General features: G+C 33.9%; 1 protein-coding gene across 1 annotated transcript in view; it reads left to right on the top strand.

Annotated features, from left to right (window-relative positions):
- The window catches only part of LOC117109550 (low-density lipoprotein receptor-related protein 1-like), a 118,541-nt gene that overhangs the window by 9,295 nt on the left and 91,820 nt on the right, over positions 1–17,426 (top strand). The window contains exons 2-4 of the mRNA XM_033251920.1: positions 7,860–7,976; positions 9,005–9,130; positions 15,691–15,822. Coding sequence (XP_033107811.1) covers positions 7,860–7,976; positions 9,005–9,130; positions 15,691–15,822 — 375 coding nt within the window. The remainder of the gene's footprint in view (positions 1–7,859; positions 7,977–9,004; positions 9,131–15,690; positions 15,823–17,426) is intronic.

Raw genomic sequence — 17,426 nt, 5'->3', positions numbered from 1 at the left:
CTAATTTGAAGTTTAACTTTTTTAAGTGAAATATTCCTTTGATAAAAATCTATATTCCATGTTAACGCAGTTGGCATATGAACTCAACCATACAGAAATTTAGATGGCTCATCTACCAACATGAGTTTATTTTTCTTGAAAACGTCTGAAAATGTGTTGGAATGTAGTTAATGGCATCAACAGATGACCATAGTAATAGCACAGAATATCATATTAGGATTTTTGAGACTCTTTATAGCCTGTTTTGTTTTGATTGTTTTGATTGTCACTCAGAGGAGGTTGTTAAAAGAAAATTAAATGAAAGATCTTGTTTTCTCATGTAGCAAAATGGGTTTTTCCAAAAGCAGAAAGGAATAAGAAAAAAAAAATGATAAATTCTGTAGTTCCATAGTACTGTATAGGGTCGATTTCATTTAATGAAACCAGTAATTTCCCCTGGCAGAAACCTGGGTAGGATTTAAATGCTTAGCTCAAAAAAAAAACCAAAAAACTTTGAAGGGCATGCAGAGTTGAATTACTGTACAAATTTGATTTTTATTTTATAAGCAAGGGATTACCCCAGTTTATACCTAAACTCTGGACTTCAGAGAAATCAGAGGAGCTACTGTATGGTATTATTTTTGGAGGGATTGCACATCCACTTTCCCCAGCCTATTTGCATGTATTAGCAGTTTGTACAGTACTATGTCTGTCTCTTATACACATCTAGATGTGTATAAGAGACAGAAATTACTCTTTTCCTTTAAAATTCCTTTTAAAATGCTCAAAATTACTCTTAAATAGAGCATGTTTTAGCATATAATATTTTTCAATCAGAACCGTGCGTGCTTCGTGAGGGTCAAAGTACAGCGGATCACCTAACTCGTCCTCAGTGACGAGTTCAAATCTAGTTTTTGGCTTGAAATTTTTTCACTTTTTTTGTGGGGGTGGTTGAGTAAAAGGCTAAAATAATTTTTCTTTGCATTTGGCAACAATACAACAATAGAATTAGTATTATATAAACATGAACACATTTGTGAGGTATGCCAAATATGATAATTTAATGTAGTATTTAAGTACAGTTAGTAAGAAAACAATAACTACTACTGTACTGCACTGTTATAGTGATAGCTATATTATTGTTTTTGGCAATTACTGTACTGTATGTAAGAAAGTTTTCATTTCCCCGATTTTTGTTGCCTTTAAAAGTAGAACGATTTTTCCTACGAACACTTTTTTCAAATGTTTTTCTGATAATACTGTATTGTAGTGCCTTAAACAGATAATTTGTTCAGTTAAGCCTGAACCAATTCTTTGATTACTGTTTAACTAGTGGTCTTGCAATAAATTATACCTCCAAGTGTACAACATCTGTGCTTCTCCACAGGCTTATATTACTAATACTAGTCTTTGGAATAGAATTTTATCACAAACTTATTTCTTCAGATTTTATTTTCCATCTTGCAATGTCTGCCAGAGGGCCTCGAAATGCCTTGGATTTATTTTTTTAGTATCCCTTGTTTAAAGTTCAAGTTTCTGTTGCATCTTAAAATCTCTATTTTATTCGTTTTGGAATATTGCCATGTTTTCTTGCGGTGTTACTGTACCAGACAAAACTGTAAATTCAATCCTTAGAAAATATCCAAGGGCTAAAAAGATTGCTTTTATTGGAAGTACTGTAGGTAGGAATGTTCTGAGTGTCGATCACCCTACTACAGTAGGCCTACTCTAACCCTTAAAATGGTTTATGTGTAGTATGGAATCAGTGGCTGATCCAGGAATTCGCGAGAGATTTATGATTATTCCACCTCTAGATGGCCGGAAATAGCATTCTCCAACCTAAATTTGATTAATATTTTCCTTTTTTTCTTAATTTCTTTCATGATTTTCAAATATTTATTGGGGCTCCGTGCCGGACGACTCCCCTTAAATCTGCCACAGAGAATAAATCTTTTGAAAGATGTATTGAGAGTGTGGTATAGTGCTGCTCATGTTTGTGAAGGAAGGACATCTGAATGGCAACACAAAATTTTCTCCAATGAAGGATCCAAGTTCATTGACATGGTCAAAGCAAATTAAGCACCTCTAGATTCTTAGAAATGCGAAGTGACCAGACTCCAAACTAAAAACAAGTTCTCGTAATCTCGAAAGCTCTGATGAGGGCAGTATAATAGAGGCAGTAGAGTATATTGGCCCTAACGGCCGCCCATACAAAAAAGATCTGTCAATCAATCTGCCGAGTGTTTCTATAGCGCCTCATCAGAGTGCCGCCCATACAAAAAAGATCTACTGTATTAATCAATCAGATTCATCAATTAGCTGGGTGTTACTAGAGCTTCTCATAGGAGCTAAAAAAGATGCCATAGTCGGATTTGAATCTATGTCTACGGTATAGCAGCAGCTGAAGAGAGGCTCATGAAATACCTTCACATTCACATCATTCCATATCGATGGACTGAAATGATCCATAGCATCGGGGTGACCCCCTGTTCTTCTGAAAGAATGCAGTGGGTTTCTTATAGTGCACATGAGTCAGCATGTTCACTGGACCTCCAAAGCCCCAAGCCCAGTCTAGACTATCACATTTTCTTTGACATATGCCCATATAATCGTCGTCATAAATATGGTCATGACGTGATTATCATGATGTCATAATGTCCATTTTAGGCATGCACTTGTTTTTGTCAAATCAAATTTGATAATCTGGACCAGGCGACTGAGCCCTGTGCATGGAGTGTATCAATGTTAAGGCTATAGTTAAGCAACCATGTCCAGTCACTCAACACCTTAACAAAAGTTTTTTTTTTATCTTAGATTTATGGCCTTATTTTGCCATCATTATTGATGTTTTTGTTTCCAAATATTTAACTAGTTTACTACCATTACCATACTTAAATGTACAGCAATCATTTCCATAATTTCTTGGGTAAAAAAAATATGTATTATATATAATTTTAAAAAAAATGTAAAATGTAAACTATATGTCAACTTCTTGTTACTTCAATGTAAGAAATCTAAATACTTAATTTTATGTTTTCAAGTTTACAAGTGCAATGCAGTGTCTGTACAAAAGCGATTACTACTGTATCTTTGTTTGTATCTTGGTAAAAGCTGCAAGTTCTCATAACCTCTGTACGTGCACATCTTCAGTAATATAATGAATATTCTATAACATCTGCGTGTTCTCGATTTCTGTAGTTTGCAGATGCAATATGATATCGGTGTATTTTTAAGAAAGTTATCTGATTACAGTATCTGTATCAGGTCAAGATATGAGGCTGAAACTCTGAACCCCAAGAGTATGACTGTTTAACATGCAATTTCGGTGGCTGAGGTTCAAATATTTTAATGGGGAAGGGGATAAGTACTTAATTGACCTACTGAGGCTGAACAATCCCCAAGGGGTCCAAATGTTTTCTGGCTCTCACAGGATTTCCCACAAGCATGGCATCCTTGCAATTTAAACAACTATTTATATTATAAATGTATATTCAAAGTAAGTTTTAAGAATCATAGCACAGACATCTGTAACTTTTAAATTTGAGTATTGCATTTATATTATTAAAGCCGCAAATGTCATCATCATCATTCATCCTGGCGTTAGCAACGTGTTTGTGTTCTCCGTCAATTAATTTATATCTTCATATTGTGCATGTTTTGTTGAAGGAGCACTGGTAAATGTCAAAGGATGAAACATTTTAAAAATACTGTTGTGCTATCATAAATTTATAGGGGCATAGGCTGGTTTCATCCCAGGGGTGTGAAATTGGAGAATGCGTATCAGGGTGGGGGTGGGAAGTGTGTGAAAATTGAAAAACTAAATTACTATTCTAATGAAATTCTAATGGTAGATAATGTTTTAACTCGCTAATAGTGGAAATTATTTACTGCCATGAGGGAGGGGAGGGATTGCACATCCACTTTCCCCAGCCTATTTGCATGTATTAGCAGTTTGTACAGTACTATGTCAGTAACATAGATTTGATCTGACAAATTTGCATTAAAAAGTACCTGAAGAGGTAAATACAATTTACAAATATACAAAAAGTTTCCGTAACACACTAGGGGTGTCATTTTGAAATGAAATAACAGGAGGAGTGTTAATAGGCGGAGGAACTTGTCGTGAAGGGTATCCCCTCCCTACCTAAGAAAAAATTAAAAATTATTACTGTAAGTTATAACAGTGTTGAATTTTAACTTCTGAATTGTGTTGCCCATGCAGGGGTGGGTTTGCAGTCTATGAATTTAGAATGTATTAAACACTATTTTAAAGTAAAATTCCACAGTCAAATGCTAGCTTTCGGACACTGGTGCTTTGTCAGTGCTAACTTTTTATAATTTGTGTTTATTTTTATCAAGTACACAAAATAAACATATACTCTTCTTGCTTATAAAAAAGCATCATTGAATGCACTTATTAACTTATTATCTGAACATCTAATTTAGCATCAGCATTTGGTAATGCCGACATTGCCAAGGTATTTGTCGAGGCAGGGGCGGATCCAGAATTTTTCAAAAGGGGTAGGGGGGCACACAACAGTTTCAGAAAAAAAAAATCATACCTTCTCCAAGCTTTTCATTGTTCAGTCATGTTAAAATACATTAACTTGACCAAACAAACATTTGTAAAAACAAAAGAAATTACTGAACAACGCACGATCGAATCGATGGCAAATCAATGCACACTGTGTATCCCCGAATTTGTTCACATGAATGTACGTTGAACCTTGTACCTGTATGTCCATTGAGTTTAGCATATTTTGTACGGCTGATCACATGTTCTCTTCAATGTGGTATTTCTTCAGATATTCTTCGACAACGCTCGATCGGGCTAGACCCGATTTAACGGTAGTGTTTGGATTTTAGACGTTGTTTGTGACAATGTGGTTAAATGTGTTTGAATGAAATTAAAATTGTATTTACTTTGTTGTGATGATTTAATATCGTACAAAAATATAAGCTTAGGCCTAATAGAATGCTGTTTTAATTTTTGTGGTAAATGCTAGTTTTAAGAAGAAATCTCTTCATATTTTTGGCATAGGCTTCATACCAGTACAGCATGTCTTCTTCTTCGATCAAGTGTGTCATTCAAAAATGATGAGTTGAGTGAAAAGAATACAAATATTTCCAATTTGATTCCTGATGATGACATAATTAATGTCGAAATATTGAATCCCGACACGATGGCATGCATTTCCAACTCATCACTTGTATTGAAAAGTTAATACAATAAATTTATTAAATGATTGAAACGCATACTACGGTAGGCCCTACTGTACCAAGTTAAATTACGTTTATTAATAAAACAGCAAAATTACATTACGAAAGTCAAACTAAGTCAAGCCTGCTCCGTGGTTCAATTTTGAGTCTTAAATGTAATTTTTGTGGTAAATGCTAGTTTTAGGAAGAAATCTCTCCATATTTTTGGCGTAGACTTCATACTAGTACAGCATGTCATCTTCTTTGATCAAGTTTGGTATTCAAAAATGATAAGTAGAGTGAAAAGAATAAATATTTTTCAATTCATCACTTGTATTGAAAAGTTAATACAATGAGTAATTTTGAGTCGTAACTGTTGTCAAGAATGTGTGAACCAATTCGGGGATTCCCCATGTGCGTTGATTTGCCGTCGCTTCAATTGTGTTAGGGATCGTGTGATGTTCAATAGTGGCTTTCAAAAGAATGAAAATTCCTGTTTTTACAAGTGCTTGCTTGGTCAAGAATATCATGATTTACAACATTAGATTTAAAAATTACAGTATTGATTCTTAGGGCTTGGCTAGGCCCAAGCCATGATGAGCGTAGGTTTCAGGCCACTTTTATATTTATTTTTACCTCCGTTGGTCTGATAGTTTGCGCAAAAATCATAATAGACGGGGATTGCGCCGGCCGCCATCTTAAAATGACACCCCTGACACACAATACAAAAGTGTACTAAACAGCAGGGATCTGGGGAAGGGGAACAGAACCTCCCAATAGACTCCCCACCTGGAAAAAAGCAATTATTTTGTTGGTAAATGCAGTTACTACTTTGAAAAGTCATTTCACAGTTTTTAATGATGAGACTACTGAATGTGGCAGGTTAGGATTGGCATGTAATGTCGGGGGTAATTAAAAAAACGGCTTTTTGATGATAAATGTGGGTCACCAAAACACTAATTGAACACACAGATCGTTTTTTAATATACAGCACACTATTATATAAACATTTTGTAAACTGGAATCCGAGAAAAAGGTGTGTAGTTTTGTTGGTGAAGTACAGGCAGTGGCATGGACAAGTGGTTTGGTTTTATTATTCAATGAAGAGCAGTAAAAACTGGTGAAGGAATTGTAATTGCTTGCCCAATGCATTGTCGAGACTGCTGACTGTGACAAGTCCAGAGGAATACTGTAATATTGAAAAAAAAAAAATTCTCGCTTGTTTCTTTGTGAATTGCTTTGGCATGCCATAAAAAATGCTCCAAGAGCCTACCTCACCATCAGGGGTGGCGCCTGCGGGGATCCGGGGAGCCAGGGCCCCCCGTAGGTTAGAAATACCACAATTTGTTGGGGAAATAAAAAATGTATGTATTTTCTACATATTAGTAGACTCTTGATTAGTAAATAAGCCTTTGAAACCCCTAAATTGTCATAGTTTTCGTTTTAGTGGCTTTCAAGAGATTTTGAGTGACGCCCAACCATGCCCACTTTCTGTCTTTGGTGACATCAGACCCCCCATCAGGCAAATCCCGGCGCCACCCCTGCCCAACATTAAAGATTAAAGTATACTAACATACATTCAGATTACTTTCTGTGATCATTTCTTTGAGAGGCAATACTATGTCACGTCCGTAAAGCTTTAGGATATTTTGTTTTTATTACACAAACATTTGTAGGATGGGGTCAAATGGGCATGGCTCTTTCACAGACTTGTGAATGTCTGTACAAATGGTCACAGAAAAATACCATTGCACAGTATGAAGATAATAGATTGAGGGTCTTCCCAATGCTGGGCCATTACAGTATAGTGTATTTGTATACTGCTAATGTTTGGTATTTTTAATAGCTGGTTTGCAAAAGATATAAAATGGAATGTATTTCAGTTTGCAAGCAGAAGTACATTATACATTTTCACAATGTCTCTATAATTTGATAGTGACCAATATCTTTCACCCACCCAAGAATCATTCTTTTGATTTATTTATTTTTTTTTTTATTTCAAATATTATTCTGTCCAATATGTCAATTTTTTTTTTTTAATTTAATTTTTATTTTTTTTATTTTTAATGTTTTCCTTAAATCATTATTATATATAATTTATATACTGTAGGCCTATATCTTTTTTCTGATTTTTATTATTTTTATTATTATTATTAATTTTTTCCTGGTTTAATTTAATTTAATTTGCTTATGTTAAAGATCAAGTTTAATTTTTATACTTATGTTTTAATTGTATGTACTGAGGGTCCCAATTGATCAGCTCAGGCTGGATGGACCACCCTCACAAAATATTGTTGAAATAAATAATAAATAAAATCCATGAAATATAAAATATTGTTCATAAAAGTCAAGGTCAGTGTTATTATACAGTGTGAATACTTTATGGCAGAGGTTCTCAACTGTGGTATTTTGACAGGGTGAAGTTTGTAGACTGGATTAATTGGAAGGTCCAAAATAAGGGGGGGGAGGAGGAGATAAGAGTTTGAGGCCACTTACACATGAAAAAAAATATACTGCAGTGTGAATAGAAAAATAATAGTGAGTCTAACTATAATTATTTTTATATCATTGATTGTGTTTAAACTGTAAGTAAATATATTATTTCATATTTATCTAATACTGAAAAAGTTTCAGTATTAGTAATATCTGATTTCCCATTTTCCACTTTTTTTTTTTAATAGAAGGGAAGTGCCCTGTATTTGAATTTGCCTGTAAAAACGGATCAGAGTGTATCCCGTCGGAATGGAGATGTGACAGGGACTTTGATTGCAAGGACTCTAGCGATGAAGAGAACTGTGGTACGTGTAATTAACTAAATTGAAGCATGTTTATTGTAAACCTAGACATAGTTAATTATTGTAATGTGTAATAGTGTTATAACTTGACAGAAATTTCAGACCATTCTGAAAATCTCCCCTTTCCCCATCCTCTGTACATTACATAATGTAAATTGTGAATGCTATGCTGTCCCAATTTTGAATCTATCAAGAAGGGGCAGGGGACGCCAAATTCACTAGGGATTTTGGCCTGTCTGGTGACTGAATTCATTATGGAAAGTCTTGGTGGGGGGGTGGGGGAACGAGAGAGGAACCAAGTCATGGGGTTCAGAAATTTCTTTGTTGCATAAATGCTGACTGATTTTGAGTTGACATACTATTTAAATAACTGATTCAGAATTTACTGGCTCAGATTTCAAAGCCATGCCAGTACCTATGTGCTATTGATATTAAAAGTAGTTTTATCATTATGCTAAACAGTGAACATTGATAAAATAACTGGTACTTGTCATATTTAAATTTAACTAGTTGGTGGTTGAGCAGGGTCAATTGGTTTAAAATATCAAATTACAGAAATTTTGGAAGTTAAGTTCAATGGAAAACCAATTTTGGAATATCTACAATAGTGTCTTTTATAGATATAAAATTATTTTAATTTTCATGTATCAAAATTTTTCAATTGTGAAATAACATTAATTTTAACATTGTACAGATTTTGCTATGAAATTTCTGCTAGGAAATTTTTGAATGGCATTATACAGTACCTGAGTGTTATGATGTTCACATTCTGATTACAAGGTTTAACTTCATTAGATCTTTCATCATCATCATCATCATCTTCCGGTACTGTGCAACCTCTATTAATAGAGTATACTCGCATAAATATAGTATGTCTAAAGTAATTATATATTGGTAAATTAATTAGCCATTTTCTTTATGATTTTTATGATTTTTTTTTCCTTCCTACTTTCATGTTATCTTCCTCTTTCTACTTCTAATTATCTGCTGACCTACGACCTCTCTGCCCTTGTTTTGTCATCCGTTTACAGAAGGAAAAGTTTGTGATCCTGAAGTGGAGTTCCAATGCGTTGGTACATCAACATGCATTCCACATGGATGGTTCTGCGATGGCATTGATGACTGTGGAGACAACTCGGATGAGCAAGGAGATGAATGTAAGTCCAGATGGTACAGCAGAACCATCTTTTTCTTTGTTTTTTGTGTGCTTTCATACTGTATAGGATTCTATTCCATAGGCCTACCCTAACATGTTACTCTCTATTCATGCACATCCATCCAATAGAAAGCTCAATATTTAAAAAAGCAAAGAATATTTGGTCATTTGCATCATAGTTGCATCACAAAACAATATTGGGAAAATATAAAACAATAGTTGTTTTAATTACATTTCTGCTAATTTTATATTATAAATGAAATGTATAGCATTACATAATTAGTTCTAATTCTACTATAACTAATTATGTAAATAAAAAAAAATATAAAAAATTTATGACATTGTTATATGAAAACATGCCAAAACTCTTATTAAAGGGACAATTTCATGTTTCTGGTTAGTGCCCCCTGAATAGGTGTACACCTATCAGGGGATACCCCTATTAAGGGGACATTTTTGTTCCCAAAGGTGTCCCCTTAATAGGGATTCTACTGTATGTACAAAATAATATGATGTAAAGTATTATGCAGTGCAAAATAATGCGATGCAATAGTTGAGAAAGTGTGGGCAATAAATTAGTTAGTAAGGCTAGCTATTAAAACCTTGTTCACCCAGCTACCAATATGAAAATTTGTCCCATTAATGCCCTACAAAACGATGTTGCTCAATACTCCCACATTTGCCCTTTAGGATACCTTTTCCATGATGCTTTTTCTTGATCATGTGCGTCATCTAGACAACTTTAAAATATCCTTGAATTCCAGTCATTTATCTGTGAATATCATTTTCTGACTTAACTTAATTACAACAATGTGATTTTGAAAAATACACTATTTTTTTAATAAGAACACATTTTATAAGAACACTGAGAAATTGCCCAAAAATTAAGAACAGAATAAGAACAAATTGAGGCTGAGGTGAAATGTCAAATGAGATATTTATTTAAAAAAACTAGAAAAACCAACACATGTTATCTGTACCTTAATGTGTAGTAGGTGTGACTGTGAAATACCCTCTATAATATACAGTAATACTGAGCCTTACAATAACAATTTTTTAAGTTTAAAAAGTTTGTAAAACTAAGAACAAAAAAAAGAACATTTTGATCCTGAAATTGAGCAAAAAATAAGAACACTGAGCCTGGGCAAAATTTTACTGGTTATAAAAAAAATGTGTAGTTTCAGGTAGTGTTTTTTTTATAGGTCACTATTCTAGATTTAAACTGTATCAGAATTGTATCATACTTACTCATTCATTATAAATCTGTTTAATAATACACACATTGAATTTAAATCTCAATAAATTTTATTTGACTCTTTTATTATACTCCATCAGTATTAACCAAAGAGGAGGCAAATATTTGTTTTTAAAACCAATTGCAAATGTCATCGTCAGTGAAGGACGAGATTAGGTCCCTAATTGCGAACTATACAAGCAAATTGGCAGCAATAAATTAAATGCTTTTAGTAGGGATTAAAATTTTTATAGCTAAATTGGCTCATAGAATTGTAGCTTTTAAACACTGTAATTTATTATAATTTAATAATTGCGCCATTGATCACAAGTGATTTCAGGTAATAAAAATGTTTATTATTACCTAAGCATGTGTATAAATATATCTTAATAATATAATACTATCAGTGGAAGTATATACTGTAAGCTTCCTACTGTAGAACCGTTGTATATATGAGTAGATGATAGTCTAAGGCCTACAGCAGATGATAAACTGATCTACCGGTACCTAATTTATACTGTTAGGTCTATAAATATACTACAATTTTTTTGGCTATCACTGGACTTGCAAAGAACCATGTTATTTTTGAACAAGTGCCTTACAAAAAGGACCATGCATATCAGTATTCAAAATAGTTGATGAAACCAAATAAATTCTCTGACTTTAAGAATATAATAATTTCTTGCAAGATATTATATACTAAAACACTAAAATTTAAATGGTTTTAGCACTGACTGGTATCATTGTTGGCACTCACTTTTACTTCAAAGCTCTCTTTGCATAAAAATAACTTTTATCGAATTTATGAATTTCCAAAATGAATAAAAAAAGGCATGTTTTATTACTAAATCATCCCACACAAAATTTAGTATAGTGTAGACCGTTGAAGGATTTCCTGATGTCTCCATGTAATAAGCCTATCCTATTTTATGCCCAAAGAATGTAATTTTATTTGTAAGGTCATGGTCAAGGTAAACTGCTACACTTATAACCTTCAATTGGTGCGAGTGGAATGATGATATCAGAACCAGGTGTGTTCCTTTTTGACTGCCATGTTGCTATAGTTACTACCTCTACAACTGAGTGATGTTTAATAGCTTGAGCATGGTTTGTGGTTTTCCATGTTTCTATTCCAATAGCAATCATGAACATAGGATTTACTACACCTGCTATCCAGTGCCTGATTGATTGGTTATTCTGCTTTGTATTTGTAGTTTAGCATTGTGTTAGCCGTGTAGGATGATCCACACAGCTGTATATTATCTCCTTCTGTTGTTAGAGAACCTGGCGTTATAAAAAAAAATATGTATAATAGTTTAGATCTAAAATTTTGTCAGTGAATGTAAAGAATCCAACTCATACAGCATTATACGACTTTTAAAAAATTTATTGAGAACTAACAGTCTTTAGGTCGCCGTGAGAAAATTAAAAATGTATTGTATTCTACGATGCAACTTTTTCCGACGCAAACCAATTGCATCCTCATTTACCTTACACAGGACCAACCTTGACAACAAATCAAAAGATGCTGGCTTATTTGGCCTTAAATCATACTGAACCCCCTCTAAATATTAAATAAAAAATATTGCTCATTTATCCAATATGACATGAAACACAACAAATAAATGGAATTACATCAGATAAAAGAATAAACATGAATTTCTTCATGTCTTCCCACAGGAACTATCACATGGGGATGCTACTGGATTGAGTCTCACTAACCACCTCAGCCCCACCATGATTAGAGCTGAGGGAAAATTATGCCCCCCTCCCTTATCTTAAAATGCCTGAAAATGACAATTTCATACTCTATAAATGCTTTTGATTGTGTCAACTCCTAAATTTCAAATTGTCACCAAATATTTTTAATATTTAACCCAATATATATAATACACCATTTTATCTATGAATTGTGCACATTTTTAAAAGTTGTGGTCATTTTTTGGAGTACAGTTTTGGGGTTTACTAGGGTACACTGGGGGTAATATAGATACATTGATTCAATTGCTAGTGGTTTTAAGATATATTTTGGCATTTTGATTACACTGACTGTCAGATCACCCTTTTTAAGTTGAGATGTCATTCTACATGATAAGGAGCGCTACACAAGGAATGACAGTAATAATTTCCCAATCAATACTGTAATACGGTTAATAATCACGGCTAATTGAGCCCGACATTAATTCCAGACAAGTAATCATTGTGCTTGCTGCATTATAACGCAAGTTGTTGTCTAACTTGCATAAGTGAATTAACTGCGTACGTACAATTCATAAAGATGTTATTAAAGTCTCCTAATTAACTGAAACCACTAGCATGATTGTGCTAATCAATAATAGCTTGATAGGCAACACAGTATTAAACTGGATGAATGTAATTGGTATTAATTAGGCCAAATGAACAAAAAACAATGTTCCTCATCATTTCAGATTGCAAAGTAGGCCTACCAAGAAATATTCTGCCTAAATCCAGTCTCCCACATAAAAGCATGACTGTTTGTGTGAATTTATATGGCCAATACACGATGGGTGCTTTATTTAAAACCAAGTGTCTTTTGGAGGCTTAGGAAGTACAGTTGTTTTTTAGTTTTGAGAAAAATTCCACAGTAACAACTACTCATGAAGTAGGCATACAATGATGAAAAATTAATTTGAAATGAAAAGGGAATTCCCAAAGTATAAGCCCGTACCTCCCCATCTCCCCCATAAAATCGGTCCAATTTTGTATTCAAGAGGGAGGGGGATTATACCAGAGGAACTGTTGTATGATGTGTGTATATTTACAATATTAGCTGAAAACATTTGTTAAAATGAAACCTGATATGATTGAGTGAATTCAAACTCTTTCTGTAAAATCTGGAAATGTTTATATTCTAGGTCTGCAGTAATATGGGAGATTGCACAAAGTAAACAGCCATTTAAAGTGTACGCTACTCAACTTTATTATTTAAACTACATTGGGAATACGTTGATAGGATGTATTGAGCTCTTAATGATATTGTTTCGTAGTAGATTTTATTCAACTAAAATTTCACTACTAATGTAAGCCAATCAAGTGTCTCATTTGCATCTTGTCTCAGTATAACTAATTGCTTGGTAATAATAGTTTTTATGAGCTATTTTAAATTATTCAAGAACCAAATATTACAGTATCACAATTCAAGTTTATTTTCGGACATCGTTAAAAATTAAGGGTGCCCAAAAATTATGTTGACATTTATTTGCGAATGAATTTTTATTTGTTTGTTGTATATTTGCAAATATTAATCAAATTTTACTTAGGAAAAACAGTGTTTAATAACTTAGTATTTTTTTGTTGTTCTAGTCGCTTAGATCAGCTTACTGTCTTGCCTCTGAGCTGGACGGGTTACACTCTTTAATTACAGGTCTCCCTCTAATTAAAGACCACTTTTGGGACCAGGGTTTTCATACTGTTTAGTAGCTTTGATCTCTAATTAGAATAATAAAAATAAAAGATATTTGTTAATTTGGGACCACAGAAAAGTGGTTTTTAATTGGAGGGGTCTTTCATTAAAGGGAGACCTGTATGATAATAATAAAAAAAAAACTAGATTTGAACTCGTCACTTAGGACGAGTTAGGTGATCCGCTTGTCCGTCAAAAGAAATCTCGCAAAAGTGAAATATGGAAAAATACTGCAGGAAAATATTAAGTCTGCCACCCTGGGGTTCATCTTTCATCCTAAGAAGCTACTGTATCAACAGATTAAAAATAGGCCTGATTTTAGCATATTTATCGGCACAAACTGGCGCAAAGATCCCTATGTTTGATGTGCGTGTACGGCATTGCTATTGGCCATAAGACGACTGAAAAGAATGGAAATTTGTGAATACAATGTCAGGAACCCAAAATATGTAAAAAAACATAATTTCTAGCTCCTGTACGTGCGCACGCGTAGTGGAAAATTTCAAAAAAATTTGAAATACTCAAAATGGCCTGAAACGTGCTCTACTTTGGTCAAAAAGTGATTTTTGAGCATTTTAAAAATTTGATGCACGTGTGCACCTGTGTTACGACGTGCACGCAAAATATTTTGGTACGAGATATTCAACCTTGACTTGAAGTTTATGCCCACTGAATATGATTTAGAAATGAAAATTGGTAAGGAAGATATGATCGATAATGTAAAAACGTAAAGTTGCGCGTAGACGTTGTGCATGACTTAGCACATTGAAAACCTTATTGTGACTATTCTAGACCAAGCCAAATATTTGTGGAAGCTAACTTGTTCGTAGCTTTTGGCGATTTTGAGATATCGTGCGAACAAGAAATGGGGAGAAATATGGGCGGAAAGAAGCGGATCACTAATTAAAATTTGATGTCTTGATTCTTAATCTAGTGCCCAAAACAAAATTATTACTGCCTGAAATCATAATTCTTAGAATTAATTTAAACTTGGCATTGTTGATTTAATGTACTAAGTATCACACATCAACATACTGTACATACAGAGTAGCTATACTCCATGTCTGTTTGAACAGACTTTCAGTTACGAAGTTGTTTGGCTAAAGCATGCTATGCAGTTAATGCATGGTTTATGGAGCAGGAATCTCTCACAGGTTACATGTAGCAAGCGTTGAAAGTTGTATTCTCAAAATAGTTCATGACTGATGTGCTAACTGTACTAAATTTACAAAATAATTTACTTAATATTTATCTAAGTCCATAGCTTGCATTCTGAACCTTTTCAGCAAAGCGAACATACAGTATCCACTTTGAGACTAGTGCACGCTACTGTATTATAGTTCGTTTTCCTAGAAGCTTTGTTAAAATGGAGATGAGACAACTGGCTTACTGTAATTTATTCATGATTAAATGATTTGTGGAAGAAGGAATATTTGTAGACGTCCTTTCTAGTGAAGAAGGAACAACGTGCTGATCGTAATTAGTTTTCAATATACCTATAAGATGTTCTAATATACTCGATTCCAACCACAGTATTTGCAGAATGTATTACAAATAATTAAAAATAATATATAATTTTGCCAGATATGATCATAAACTTGTTGCCTGAAGAAGTGATACTGTGCATAAGAATAATGTCTGCCAATGCAATGTTAAATTATTTATATGGCTAGTAAATATAGATAAATATAATTATTAATAAATATATATATAATTAAATATATATAAGTATAAATAAATAAAATAAGCAAATAATTAAAACATTATTATTATTAGTAGGTGAATACCAATTAACAAATAATCAACATGTACAAATAATCAACATTTTTTTCTCTCATTTTTTTCCAAAATTCATAAATACTGGAATATTTTTGTCTTGAACTGTGTTACTCTTTATTCTCAGGTGAGACTCCGCCCGAGAGCTGCTCTATAGATCAGTATCAGTGTCCGGGCACGAATGACTGTATCCCTCTCAGCTTGCTATGTAATAGAAAGATTGACTGCGGAGATAGGTCAGATGAAGGCAGTCACTGTGGTAAGTCCAATATTCAAAATCCCTGTGACATGGCTAAAATGGCCACGATGACATCACATCATGACCATATATAGGCACATCATGACTATATATGGGCATAAAACACCTTTTTTGCCAAAGAAAGTCTTATAGTGTGGACAAAGTGTGGAAATAAGTAACTCTTGGTTGTACCATGAAAGTGCGCCCACTACAATCAGGTAGTGGAAACAGATGTTGAAGAGGGTAGTAACATAAGCCATGTTCTCACGATCACCCTTATCCGATGCAAGTTAATTAGTTATCCAGTCAAGGCCCCATCAAATTTTATCGTATGTCTACACGAGAGTTATAGCGGATAGTTATAGCGCTTATACACTGATATAAAAAAGTTGAAGATTAAAATTATTTCTATTGATTTTATCATGATGTTTCAATAAAAGACAAAACAGAAATTACATTAGGCGAGGGCCTGCCTGGGCTAGGCCTAGGCATGCTTTGAATTAGGTAGGCAGTAGGCCATACCAACTATTGACAAATAAAAGTCAAAATATGTTTAACATCCAATTTTTTCATCTTCACATGGTAGAGCAAAAAAAAAGTAAAATAAAACTCTCACCTACCCTAAGCCTACCTATTAACATTTAGGAGATTTTCGGCAGCATTTATAAAATGTTGTATGCGAGTACGAACAACGTTCGTGGTTCTACTTGATAGAATGTGTGAATTGCTATGGCTAAAGATAAGGCTACCGTATTAGCTGTAATTTCAAAATCATGTACGTACAGTATCTCACCGGCGTTCACCGTATCTCGTTCAGCCGTATCTTTAGACAAAGCGAACGAACTACCACAGATTTTTGTGGATTTCCCCCCAAAAAAAAAAGACATGAAAATTTATATGAAGTTTACAACGAACGGTAATAATATAAATTTGTCCGGATTATTTTGACAATTATGAAGTTCAAAAGGTAATTTTAAAGATGCTTTGGTTGATATTATGAACCAACTAGGCCTAGTAGAAACACCTCGAAAACGAGACCGTGGTCAAGCTATAGATGTTATTGCAATCAACATGTGGCAAGTCAATTAACAGAAAGTTCTGTCGGATGAGAGCCTTGCCAATCCGGTCATTTGTCGGTGTTAGCTTGCGGGGTAAAGTGCTTGTTTTCTATCAGGTGACCCCGTTCATACGGTCGGTGTCAGCCTCATAACAACTATGATATCACCGGTGTAACTTACACCGTCGGAACAAGGCTATAGAAGTGTTTGCACTATTGATTGTGTGGAGAACAAATAAACAAAGAAAACAAACCATGGAGATACAACTTAATAACGCTAATGTTGCACAGAGCACACTCTTTAGTAATTTCAGGGCAGATGTTACTTTTGTGTATGCGCAACACAATAGTCTTTTTTCTTTCCCTACTCTGATAAATTGTAGCTAGTTGTTCAAAACCTCTTAACATTGCAGTTGTAGACTGTTTGTACTTTCTTTACCCCATGACATCTAGTGTTGACTAAACAAATGTAAAATATAGCTGCTAAAAAGAATTAGTACTAGTCACCTGCAGATAAAGTAAGTTAGTGTTTAATATCCGAGAAAGACAATACGCTACAGTGCAGGCG

Source organism: Anneissia japonica, unplaced genomic scaffold (genome assembly GCF_011630105.1).
Source record: "Anneissia japonica isolate Jap-2015-1 unplaced genomic scaffold, ASM1163010v1 scaffold287829_len2072220_cov186, whole genome shotgun sequence".
Classification (NCBI taxonomy): domain Eukaryota; kingdom Metazoa; phylum Echinodermata; class Crinoidea; order Comatulida; family Comatulidae; genus Anneissia; species Anneissia japonica.
Note: the sequence above shows the minus strand (reverse complement) of the source record. Positions and strands in the feature narration are given on the sequence as shown.